This window comes from Brachyhypopomus gauderio, chromosome 5 (assembly GCF_052324685.1).
Source record: "Brachyhypopomus gauderio isolate BG-103 chromosome 5, BGAUD_0.2, whole genome shotgun sequence".
Taxonomy (NCBI): domain Eukaryota; kingdom Metazoa; phylum Chordata; class Actinopteri; order Gymnotiformes; family Hypopomidae; genus Brachyhypopomus; species Brachyhypopomus gauderio.
The window spans coordinates 14,593,617-14,606,384 of record NC_135215.1 but is presented as its reverse complement, the minus strand read 5'-3'; the positions used below and the strand labels follow the sequence as shown (position 1 = coordinate 14,606,384).

The 12,768-nt window shown below is 43.2% G+C and overlaps 2 protein-coding genes across 3 annotated transcripts; one reads left to right on the top strand and one right to left on the bottom strand.

The window, feature by feature from the left end:
* Positions 1-8: 8 nt before the first annotated feature.
* hspa4b (heat shock protein 4b) lies at positions 9-10,177 on the bottom strand. Of its 2 annotated transcripts, none has more exons than XM_077005908.1 (19): positions 9,437-9,714; positions 7,642-7,699; positions 7,319-7,459; positions 5,815-5,937; positions 5,488-5,587; positions 5,245-5,378; positions 4,881-5,125; positions 4,604-4,680; positions 4,369-4,520; positions 4,058-4,164; positions 3,791-3,924; positions 3,502-3,698; positions 3,182-3,268; positions 2,903-3,058; positions 2,673-2,798; positions 1,732-1,839; positions 1,013-1,132; positions 764-925; positions 9-450 (listed from the first exon to the last, which is right to left on the bottom strand). In XM_077005908.1, exons 1-19 carry the CDS (start codon positions 9,541-9,543, stop codon positions 271-273), a joined length of 2,514 nt encoding a protein of 837 aa, XP_076862023.1. In that variant the 5' UTR covers positions 9,544-9,714; the 3' UTR covers positions 9-270. The 2 variants fall into 2 exon arrangements, with proteins under 2 accessions (XP_076862023.1, XP_076862024.1); XM_077005909.1 differs by lacking the exon at positions 9,437-9,714 and adding an exon at positions 10,159-10,177 and having other exon boundaries at positions 10-450.
* On the top strand, positions 10,107-12,745 carry mars2 (methionyl-tRNA synthetase 2, mitochondrial). The gene is made up of 3 exons (XM_077005910.1): positions 10,107-10,463; positions 10,545-10,879; positions 11,099-12,745. Exons 1-3 carry the CDS (start codon positions 10,151-10,153, stop codon positions 12,269-12,271), a joined length of 1,821 nt encoding a protein of 606 aa, XP_076862025.1. The 5' UTR covers positions 10,107-10,150; the 3' UTR covers positions 12,272-12,745.
* The last annotated feature ends 23 nt before the right edge of the window (positions 12,746-12,768 follow it).

Below are 12,768 nucleotides of genomic sequence, written 5' to 3'. Positions count from 1 at the left end.
TAAAGGTTATATTTATTAAAACCCAATAGTTGCACAGACCCAAATATTTGACTACACCACAGATACTCAATCACGTTCACACACACCATTGATGTCAATGAGCAGGCTTATTGCATTGTATTTTCAGTTTATTATTATTTTTTTTAACAAAAAGAAAGAACATGCACAATGAAGTCACTAATCATTCTGCCTGCCAAAACAACCCCAGAGGCAGAGAAGGTGGAATGACTCAAGCAGCGCTGGATCATTGACAGGGTGAACACACCCCACTCAGTCCAGTTCCATATCGGGCTTGGGTTCGGGGGCCTCCGTGGCGCCGGTCTCGGCCTCTGCGCTCTCCTGCCCGTTGACCGGTCCGTTCTGTTCTGCTGGTGCGTCGTCTTTTGGCAGATCTACTTTAGGCTTGGGTTTGGGTTTGGTCACAATGGGATTGCAGGCGGAGAACAGCTCCTGAGAGAGAACAAGAGCTTAGACTTCTCGCATTTACATATCCGAATCGAGCCAAACACGATTCATGATTCTTGAATCACCCAAGTTCGTGGGTGAAAGGGAAAAGGTTAACTGAACATTCTGCCGAACAGATTAATGAATGAATACAATGAAATAACAATAGATGAAGATAATGTTGGCTGGCATGACAATACCGTTCATTCATTGTTAACCATGGCAACTTTCTTTGGATAAAAACATCCACTACTAGACGGGGGATGTGGGGATGCCACTGATTTGGTGTTAGGAATTAGCCTATGAGGCAATAGCTCACCTGTGCTTTTGCAGTAACATCTGCTGCCTTCACCACTGGGTCCAGATTGAGAGCCTGTTTGCTCTGCTGGTTCATTTTGCTGTTCATCCATATCATGACGTCACCCACCATCTTGTCCACTTTCTCAATCTCCATTTCATCCAAGTGCTCATACTGCTCCTCCTTTGATTCAGTGGGTGGACAAGGGCAACACGATTGGCGACCAGATACAGACATTAACACAAATCCTGTGTCATCAACTCATCCTACCTTCATTTTGAACGCCTCCACAATCTTCATGTACTGCTGAAGCTGCTTTCCCAACTCGTCAAACGCTTTTGGCCGCTCCTCAGACTCTGTGAATCTGTCTTGAATGGGCTGACCCAATTTCTAAACAATGTACAGTTGATGTCATAAGTTAACATGCACTTTAGCCACATTCCTTAAAACTCACAGATCTTGACATTTCATTCCAATACATTCCCTCTCTGAGATCACGATCACATTAAGAATGAGAAATGTCAGAATAACCGTAGTGACTGGTTTATTTTAGGCTTAAATTTTCTATCAGATTGAGGTCAGGGCTTTGTAATGGCCACTCCATTACCACACCTTTGTAATCCTTGAGGCAACAACATTTTGTCACAACCTTGAGGCTTGAAGGTAGGCCTAAAATACTGCCATAGGTAAATGATGCAAATGATGCAAAATCAAAACTTCTAACAGCCTGTCATTGTGGAACTTTCCAAGTTATTTAAAAGCACTTTAAATAAGCTGCCAGAAGGCATTTCTTCTGAGCCACTAGAATTCTGATATGGCGAATTATAAGTGAAATTATCAGTTTGTGAAAATTGTTGCAAATAATTGCATGACATGTATAAATTACATATCTTAATCTTAAAAACTTATACAGTAAAGCAACAATGCTCTAAAACTACAGTGCACTGACTTGTACGTTCATCATTAACTTTAACAAGCAAGCACATTACCTTTAACTCAGCAAGCCTGTCAATGTACACTTGTTTAGGTTGGTCCTCTCCATCTTCATACAGCCAATTTTCTGTGTCCTCCAGTTTTAATGAAAGTGTGTCTCTGTCCTGTACCAAAGAAGAAGAAAGTGATGTACTCAAGCAGGTGTGCAACAGATTTGAGATTTGCATGTAGGTTCTTAGGAAGAACTCACTTCCTTTATGTATTTCTTTTGAGTTTTTTTCTCTGAGGTAGTTTCATAGTTATAGTAAAATACCCCACACCAAAACCATATCTGTTGATACCACAACTGATCTGAGGCCATTAATGTCAAAGCTTGAATCAACATCAGGCATCTAATATGAAAATTTTATCCTGCAATTTTTAAGGTAAGCTTCAGTGCAGGGGTCGGCAACCTTTGAGACATGGAGTGCCAACTTTAACATTTCTAGTCAATGAGTGTGCCACTATCAACAAATAAAATTGGAGCGGGGGGTGGGAAGGGGGGCAGAGCGAATAGACCTGATTTATTTCAGCGAACTCGGAGCGGTCGTTTTCTGCGTGGTCCTAGCGCTTGATTCGTCGTTATTTAAATATTTGTTTTTAACCGTAAAAACTGCAGGGGACCAAAACCGGCTTTTGAAAAAGTGGGGTGGGGGGGCGGGGAGACATGTCTATTAATTTTTTTGCTGATGCTGGTCCAGAGTGCCACATGCCAGTGATTATGCCTCGGCGTGCTAACGGTGGCACGCGTGCCATAGGTTGCCGACCCCTGCTTTAGGGATAATGAACTGTTATATGAACGACTCCCAAGTATTCACACCATAAATCCTGAGACAGCCCTGATAATCTGATCTTGGATCTTCTGTCTCGTGAGGTCTGGACTGGCTGCTGATTGAGGTCTTGTTGAGTGTGTCAAAAGAAGTGTGAGTGAGGCAGTCAACCATGGTACTGTACTCACACTTTCACTGATGAACTTCTCATACATCCCATACAGTTTGTCCCTCATGTCATACACGTACTCTTCAAGGTTGTTCTTGGCATCATTTCTTTCTTTTTCAAGCTTGTCTTGCATGATCATCTTGCCCTGCAGAGGAACATGAAGCACCATGTAGAGATCCATTCTCAAAAGAGATCAAACACGCCACGTTAGTTCTGGTGGGGCAATTTTATACGAGGCAGAAGCCATACCTCGTTCTCCACAAAGAGATTGAGCATTTCAATGGCCAGCTGCCACTGCGGATTGTTTTCGATGGGCAGATCCAGGACCTTTGTCTTCACTTTGGGCTTTTTGGCTTGTGGAGGCTGATCAGACTTTTTCTCTTGCTTGCCTTCTTCGGCTGACATCTTAAAGAGCAAATCACAGAGTCAGGACATGAGAGCAGCATAAAAGGGCAGAGACTGGTGGCGAGACCAGCGGCTCCTGATCGTATGCGGTGGGAACATGGACATCACCCGGTGTCGTATTACCTCCATTTCCTCTGCCTTTTTCTCTCCGTTCTCTTTCTCCTCTTCACCCTGACTCTTCAGTTGCTCTTCATCCACCTGCATTTTGTTCTGCAAGGAAGCAAGATGGCTTCATGTACAGAAGAGAGCATGAAACCCCAAAGAAACCTTTGCAAAGCAACACCAACCTTGAAATGTTGCTTCTAATACTACCTTTCATTTAAAACCGCTTGCATTCATGTAATCATTATGGAGTGCAGTAATATTTAAAGAAAAAAGTGAACAGAAACCCTCCACGTTCTGCTCAGGGCAAGAGTACAACTCTACCACGGCACATGGAGTACCTCTTCCTCCTTCTCTGGAGTCTGTGTGGGGTTCTGCTCTGTGTCCATGGGCTCCTCTCCTTCCTCACACTTCTGCACCTCTACCAATGATGCACTGGACACACTGAAGATCCCGTGGATGTTAATCCGCACTTTGACCTTGACCTTTGAACTCTCACCTGTGGCCTGGGGGATGACTTTCTGGATCATGTACCGTCCTGGAAACGCATGTAAAGTACACCATGTTAAATGACAATTGTGCAACTAATCATTACAGTAAGCAAGGTTGGGAGGTGTGAATAATACTTACCTATTGTGGGGTCTGGGTAAGGCAGATCTTTAGGGCTGTTGTAGTAGGCCTCCAGGGAGAAAGGTTCTTTTCGATAGAAGGTTAACACTTTGGAAAAAGGAGCTGCATGGTTCTTTGGGAACACTTCACATTCACTTGAAAGAAACAAAAAAAAAGAGATAAAAAAACCCCAAACAATACTGGACACTTCATAAAAAAAAGTGATAGATGCCATTTAAAGTGAAATCCAATCCAAGAAAGTGTGAAAATGGCACATGCAAGTTGTACCTTACACCATCCTCTGCTGCAGAGTTCCATTTTAGAGAGATTGGGTAGGGCACTACATCCGTTATGGAAAACTCTCTGACTTTGAAGGCAGGAGACAGGATGGCACACTGGGGAAGCATGAAAACACAGCAAAACTTTTCTTTACAAGAGGCAATGCAATATTTGGCTATGACTTTACCCACCACTATTATTTAATTCTCCTTGTTGCTTCTCACAATGGCACTCTGCAATTATTTCCTCATGCAATAGATTTTGGATAAAGCGTATAGGCACTGGAAGAGTGCCTGTGAGGAAACGTCACATAAGCAGACCTGTAGGGCACATCCCCGGGCCACGGCCTCATCTGCATTCAGGGTCGTGCTCAACTCCTTCCCAAAGAATTTGCTGATTCGCTCTTTAACTGCCGGTATCCTGGAAGCACCGCCCACAATTTCCACAGCGTAAATGTCTTCGCCTTTCAGGTCTGTAGTGGGATGGACAGAGTGCAGTGTTGGAGAGCAGAACCTGACTAATTACCCACACTGCTGAGCATGTCATATCACTCACTGGCTTGTTCCAATATGCTGTGCAGGGGGGCCTCTACTCTTGCCAGAATGTCAGCACACATCTCTTCAAACTGACCTCTGTAAAACCATAATGAAGGACAGGCTGATATATAAAGATTTCCCATATAATATATATGAAATATGCTGATGTATAGAGATTTCCCAGATAATATACATGAAATATGCTTTTTGAAAATAGTCAAAAGTGTGAATTAAATTCTTCCACTCAATTTTCATGGAAATCGATGATAGCATACATGTGCACACATAAACTTCACCTATTGAGGCGTCCAGACACATCAATGTCATCCATGAAGCACTCGATGTTGAGGGGCAGATCAGAAGAGTTTGCACTCATGAGCTTTTTGAGCTTCTCGCACTCCTGGTAGAGGCGAACCAAAGCCCTGGGCTTGGACTTCACCTCCAGTTTATACTTCTTCCCAAATTCCTCACAGAAGTGGTTTACGAGGACCTCATCAAAGTCTATCCCTCCCAAGTGTTGGTCAAAAGCTGTAGCAAGAATCTTTAAGAATAAACAAAATGTGTCAGTTTATCCTCCTGAAAAAAGAGATTAAAAAATCCAAGCAAACATCACTTACATAAAGTTGAAAATGAAAGTGAAAATGCTTTTTTAATACATACCTTGAGCTTGCCTTTGTTGAAAGCACAGACAGACACCTGGTAACCCGAGTGGCCAAGATCCACAAACACCACGTTGCGGGGGCTCTCCTCAGGGGCTGGTAGGTCCTGTTTGTAGATGCCGTATGCCAGGGCCACTGTGGGAACAAACGCTCACCTCATTCACCGAAGACGAGCCACGAAGGGCTACGAACATGAGCATGCACGGATTCAGGTTCCTGTGTTCAACTACGGGCCATGGTTCACCTGCAGTAGTTTCGTTTATCAGCCGCAAGCAGTTGAGTCCTGCGATCTGAGCTGCGTCCACCACCGATCTCCTCTCCGCATCCGTGTAGTAGCAAGGAACCTGACAACCAAGACAAACCTTGTAGAACACCTTACCCTCCTATGGAGCAAAATGCATGCTGGCGACTTTTCTTATAAATACTTCACCCAAAGATACCAAGACAACAAGGGAAGCCAACGAAACAAGGCTAGTGACGTGTTATTGATCACAAGCATAGATCATTTCAGGTGAAGCAATCCTTCCAATCTTAATATAGACAAAACGAACGTGGGAAAACCAGAACTCACTGAAATAACACAGTCTGCCACAGGCTTCTTCAAAGCACCTTCGGCAGTCTCCTTCAGTTTGGTAAGAAGCATGGCAGTGACTTGTTCAATGCTGAACACCTTCTCCTCGCCCATGTATGTGACCTGGGGAAACAGCAGTGAATACCATGGGAAGGAGCAGGAAATGGGAGACTGCTCAAGGAGGAGTAGACAGATATGTGAAAAGTCAACACTGCAAACTGCAGTGGTATCCTCCTATAGACTGCCGTGAAACCAGAGAGTGATCAGTCTATAAAGGGCCATCTGGATGCTGCAAGAGCCCCGTGACACGCATGCAGAGTACGTCGCCATGTTTACACACAAATACAGCACAACACCCAAGTTCTAGGCAGCCCCAAGACTTTACAAACTATTTATCTCAAACATAGACTTCATTTGCTTGAGGAACAGAGCACAACATATAAACACACATTAATATGATACAGCACTATACAGACAGACATTAAAATTGTAGAGAAAGAAAACTGCACCACAAACGTTTGGCTTCCCTCAGAGTTTGACTTACAAAATAAACAGACAAAACACACAACCGAAAACATCTAAACATATCGGAAGCTCTGTGGGACCACGTGGACAGAGAGAACAAAAAAGCAAAGTCCAAGGAAGAAGCAGTGTAGAAATTTACCACAGAGTCGCTTTCATTTAGAGCAAATGACCACTTACTACCTGGATAAATAGCTGTAAACATATTCTTGGGGTGCCTAAGACTTTAAGACTTGATTAGTTGCAGCCTAGAGATTCTGCTCCATTTCCAGGGGCAGTGTGAGCTGAGCCAGGCTGACTCGCCCATGCAAGGACTCTACAGTCTTTCATGCACAAGCATTTGTGAACTGACCACTACAATTCCACGGGAGTGACTCCTTAATTTGTGGTGCCTGGAATACATAAAATAAGGCTAATGATTTGTAAATGCTTATGTTTGGATGAAAAAAAATTCACCCAATCCACCTCTCTTATGCACTATATCTTACAAATATCTTCTCATTACTAGATAGACTCTCCACACAACTACCACCACAATGACCACAAACGATGCTGAACACAAGATTTCAGAATGCACAGTATGCATAGAGAGAAAAAGGTATCAAGTTGAGACTCAGGTGAGCCGCAGCCCGATTTTCCATAGGCTTCCATCTTCCATCTCTTGTCTGCAAAGCACAGACTGCAGGATGACCTGCAGTGTGTATAAGTGTGGAACCCTTTGGCCTGGTGTTAAATAATAATAGTTCCCTTCACAGTTCTGAAGACCAGAGCACTGCACACATTTTCATACTAACTATATAGGGTTGCAGTCCTCTGGAACAGAAAACGAACAGATCCTGTTAGATAAACCTAGACAACTTTGGGGAGGGTGTAATTAAATGATGTGTGTCTCAGCAAATCCCTGTAAACACTCCATAGTTCAGCATCGTATGTTGCTGACAGGCCCTTATTGAGCACTTAAACTTTTTTTTGGGTCACTTACCTTAATCCCTGCTGTTCCAGTAGGCATCTGTGAGAGCTCATAAACAATCTTAGACTTCGCACTCTGAACAAACGGGTCTGAGTAGGACCGTCCATGGAAACGCTTGAATCCCTGGACAGTGTTCTTGCAGTTAGTCACCACCTGTTTTTCCAATGAGAAGAGGAGAAATTTGGCATTTTTACAATACAGAAGAGGGTTTTCAAAATGGCTCAGCAACAATTTGTACTCTTAGACAAAATGAAATCTGAGAAAAAAGAACAAGTAGCAAATTAAGACAAATAAGAACTGAAAAGCATTGACTTTTATAAACATTTATCTCATACCTGACTTTTTGCAGCAGCACCAATTGATCGATTTCGAGGCCCAAAAGACACACATGCTCTGAAATTAAGACAGACAATCAAGACTTTTGATACATTCACACCCATAATAATTCATATACCCTACAAAAACAGTTGATGGATTAAGTAGTGTCAGTTACCACCACTAACAAAGAAGAGAATGTAGATTGATTACACAGGTCAAGTGATTCCCAGGTGATTATTATGGAATCCCAAGTGGTTGCTAGGGTGTTATCAAATGGTTATTGGGGGTGGGGTGGGGGGGGTACTTGCTATGAAGCCCTAGCTGGTTGCTAAAGTGTTACCAAGCGGTTGCTATGGAGTGCCATGTGGTTCCTAGGGTGTCACTGTGATATTGGTAGGTGGTTGATTTGGTATCCCTGGTTACTGCTATGCAATTGTTATATGGTTGCAATGTTGTTGCTAGGTGAATGAGGGGTTGCAATTAAGGCCCAACTGACTGATAACCAGTAATGTGTAACTACTCAGTGTGTGTGTGTGTATATATAATGGTTTCCAACATTCTGCCTTTCATTTCCTATGGGAAAAATAGAAGGAAAATTGTTGCAACGCAGAAACTGTTTGTCCAATCAAAAGTCTGAATACAAGTACGTCTTTCTCAATACGACGCGACAGTCTGGTGTTGGTCGTGTGTTGCAATCTTAGCAGCAGATGACGACGACTGCATGGCGCAATCATTAATCTTTGCTAATATTTTACCATTTGGTCAGCATGACAATGTTATTGTATCACAAAATGTGTTTGGCCAGAAAAAAGGAAAATGAACTAGAATTTTTTTTTCAAGATTTGGTAACCATAAGAGTATAAATCAAAAGGATGACTGTAAAATGAAATAATTGGTTTAGACATGAGAGCATCATTAAAACAGTAATTTGCTTCAGCTCTACAATTCTGCATTTATAAGATTTGTTAGGTGTCGTTTGAAAATTCAAGGTGCAATGACTGGGATAAAAAAAAACAGCAGTCTTAGAAGTTACATGTAGTCAAACTTTTAGTCACATTATATGAATCTTTGTTCTTAGCATAAAGGTATATCAATATCCGTGCATCAATGAGAGGATGGAGGAATCCAGTGCCTAAACCAGAACGGAGCTAAGAGCTAAAGATGTGAAAATCACAGGCGTCCTTTGCGTTCATTAACACCCTTCATAGGTTGTAAGCCTGGTGCTTTTTGTAACCTGTCAAAACATGGAATGTAAAATGTCCGTGTAAATCTAGGGGGAAGGTGAGCTGACCTAACCAGCAAGCACATGGTATAGTAGTGGACACAGCACGTTTGTTTTCACGGAGCAGCACGTTTGGCAGGTAACAGCCGCTCACTCAACCTGCGAGCTCACAGGGAGCAGCTGGAACCTTCTGGAAGATGTCCTGCAGACAAAACCCACAGCTCGCTAACCAGCTACGGTTTTCACAAACATGCATATATATTTCAACTAAAAACGTCAACTGATAAACTGAACGTTAAAATGGTCGATGGTGACACTTTCATCCAGCGAGTTAGAGCCGCGCGGCGCCGCTAAAGACATAAAGACTCACCGACTACAGCCACGACGCCTAGCTTAGCTAGCTAGCTGCTAACAGGCTAGCCACGTTACCATGGTTAGTTTGTACTCTTTACGTTTCTCCTACACCACAAACGACAGGACAACAGCCTCTATAAACGAGGCGGGAAAGAAACACGAAACACAAACGAGCGGGACGGCGGCTCCGGGTGTGTGGACGGGACCGGGCAGCGGGCGAGCGGCCGCGGACTTACGGCGTGCAGCGGTCGCTGTATTCATTCGCTATAGTCTCGATCCCTCCAGCTCGGGCTACTGCGATGTAGCAGTTCATAAAACCCACATCGAATCCGACCACCGACATCTCGAAAATGGCGAGTAGCACAAATGTTGAGGTTTAAGGCTGTCCGGTACACTAAACGGAGGAGTCGCGGATGTGAAGTGTGAAATACGGTGTTAATTCATCGTCCCACACGCCGTGCCAGGATGCTCAACACTGCGGCGCCGGTCGCTCTCTGACTGTTGGACATCGTTTCCGGTTCAGTGTCCAATGACAAAAAAGGTCCAACGTGAAACATTAAGTTTTTTTTTATGAACAGAAAAATAATTTCTGAACTTCCATGAAATAATGGTGCCAAGTTTACCGGGTGAAACACCACGGCGCATGGAATGAAATTCCGACAGATATTATTATTGAGGGGGTATCGGTACGGGGCAACTTGTAGATGTTCACCCAGATATGCAGGGTTCTAAATCCACTGATCATTATGTATCTATGAAAACGTCTGGGGTTAGTTACACTATCTATCTGTACTGACTGAATAATTTTCACATTCGGTAAATCTTATTTATTAGTCATTATGGCTGGTTCTATATGGCTCATAACAGGATCATAACTCATTGTCGTCACTGTTGTATTTTCAAGGTCAATACATGTGACCCGGAAGTAAAGTACGTCTAGCGCGTTTAACATGCTCACCCTGAGCTCTCAGAATCTGCTCATCAAAAGTAGCAGGAGTGTACTACGGGAGGTATTAAACCATGCGTTGCGCGAAGAGGAAGGAGCCTTTCCGTCGTCGCCTGCGAGGAGACTTTGCGCGAGCCTCATTTTTCGACGCACGTGCACGGAGCGGTGTCGCACGTCATCGCCTGCACATTACATCACGACGCCCATATTCTATGTTAACGCGTCCCCTCATATCGGACACGTGTATTCCGCTGTCATCGCCGATTGCTTACACAGATACAAGATATTGCAGGGGTTTAACTCCAAGTTTGCTACAGGTGTGTCTTAAAAGTAACTGCCAATAAGTCGTAAACAACGGATTGTCATATTTTATACTAATTTTTATTATTATTCCGTAGGTACGGACGAGCACGGGCTTAAAATCCAGCAAGCGGCTGCCGTTGCTGTCAAAGACCCCCTGACTTTTTGCACTGAGGTGTCGAATAGATTTAGTCATGTTTTTAGAAGATGTGATATTTCATACACTGACTTCGTGCGGACAACAGAGGATAGACATCGCCAAGCTGTTGAAAAGTTCTGGACTGTTCTCGTCGACAATGGTTTCATCTACAGAGGAAGTTATGAAGGCTGGTACTCCATGCCAGACGAGAGCTTTCTTACTGAAACCCAAGTTGTGGACAGTACTGACCCTTTGGGAAGACCGATCAAAATTTCCACAGAGAGCGGTCATAAGGTATTAAAAAAAACATTTTCTTTCTCTTTCGTCTCTTTGCTTTGTGTTTTGTATATGCTGCTTTGAACGCACCATTAATGCTGCTGGATAAAACCAAAAAAAAAAAACAAGTCAAACACTTCTTGACTGACTAAACTCATCTTCTGGATTATGTATGGGTGATTAGTTTGCATTCGAATTTACTGTGAACACATTTAATGTGTTGTGTAATCTTAACAGGTGGAGTGGATGAAGGAGGAGAACTACTTGTTCCGACTCAGTGATTTTCGAACCAAGCTGCAGCACTGGCTGAAGTCAAACCCGCAAGTCATTCAACCAGAAAAGTTCTACCACATTGTACTTCAGTGGCTCGAGAGTGATCTGCCAGATTTGTCAGTATCCCGACAGAAGAGCCGTCTACAGTGGGGTATTCCGGTTCCTGGCGATTGTGAGCAAACGGTGTACGTGTGGTTGGACGCTTTGGTGAACTATCTGACAGTTGTGGGTTATCCAGAGCAGTACTCTCACTGGTGGAGTGTCGTCCATCATGTTGTAGGTAAAGACATTTTAAAATTCCATGCTATATATTGGCCAGCATTTCTGTTAGCTGCCCAGCTACCCCTCCCTCAGGCAATACACGTTCATTCTCACTGGACAGTGCAAGGGAAAAAAATGTCTAAGAGTCTCGGCAATGTGGTAGATCCGCTGGAGACGTCGCTAAAGTTCACAGTGGACGGCCTGAGGTACTTTCTTCTGAGACAAGGGGTTCCAGACACAGATTGCGACTATGACGATGACAAGGTGGTGAAGTTGTGCAATAGTGAGCTGGCTGATGTTCTTGGGGGCCTCCTCAATCGCTGCACAGCACCATCTCTTAATCCAGAGCAAATATACCCTCCGTTCTGCAACACATCCTTTCCAAAAGGATCAGAAGAACTTACTGGAAGAGCCATGTTGGAAGATTACAAAATGGTGAAGGCAGTTTCGAGGCTCCCTACTTTGGTGAAGGAGAACTTTGAGAACCTACATGTATACAAGGCCCTGGAAGCAATCAGTGGGTGTGTGCGAATGACCAATGGTTTCATCCAAAGACATGCTCCATGGAAGCTTAACTGTAGGAACATAGAGGACAAACTCTGGCATGACACCATACTTCATGTGTCCATGGAGTGCCTTAGGATCTTTGGAATTCTCTTGCAGCCTGCTGTACCAGGGCTTGCAGACAAGATCCTGTCCAGGCTAGGGGTGGGGCCAGGAGAAAGGAGTTGGGATCATGCACTTGACTTCCTGTCAAGATATGAAGGCAGGGGCTGCCCTTATGAAAGAAGAGCACTAGGTCCAAACACTGGGGTGCTTTTCAATCGTCTGGAGAGGAAGAAAGTACAAGGAATTACCCAGAAACCAGGAAAATAAGACATCAAAATGCAAGACAGTAAACTTTCTTAATTACGGACATTAACTATTATGTATTGACTATTTAGGTAAAAGACTGAGAAAATTGCAATAAGGGCATTGACCACTAGATGGAAATAGTTATAAACAAGTGGCAAGTAAAAAGTGTATGCTTTGAAACAATCACCTCTTATAAACCAAGACAAATTATCCTTATTCAGATGTGGCGGATTACTACAACTGATGGCTTAAATCTTTAAGGTTTTCAATACTGTAATAAAGTCTGGGGACATCATTGATGTTTCTGTTGCACATATTTAACAGAAGCAGCAATGAGTTGAGAACAGAGACATTAAATTTAGGATTATGTTCAAGTTTTTTGAATACAAGTAATATAACCTATGAAAAGAAAGTAATATGAATAAAAATCATGTACATCACCAAGAAACAACCAGTAAATATTTTCCCCCTTCCTCTTAGGTACTGGATTATATAGTGTTTCTACTTTATTACTGGGT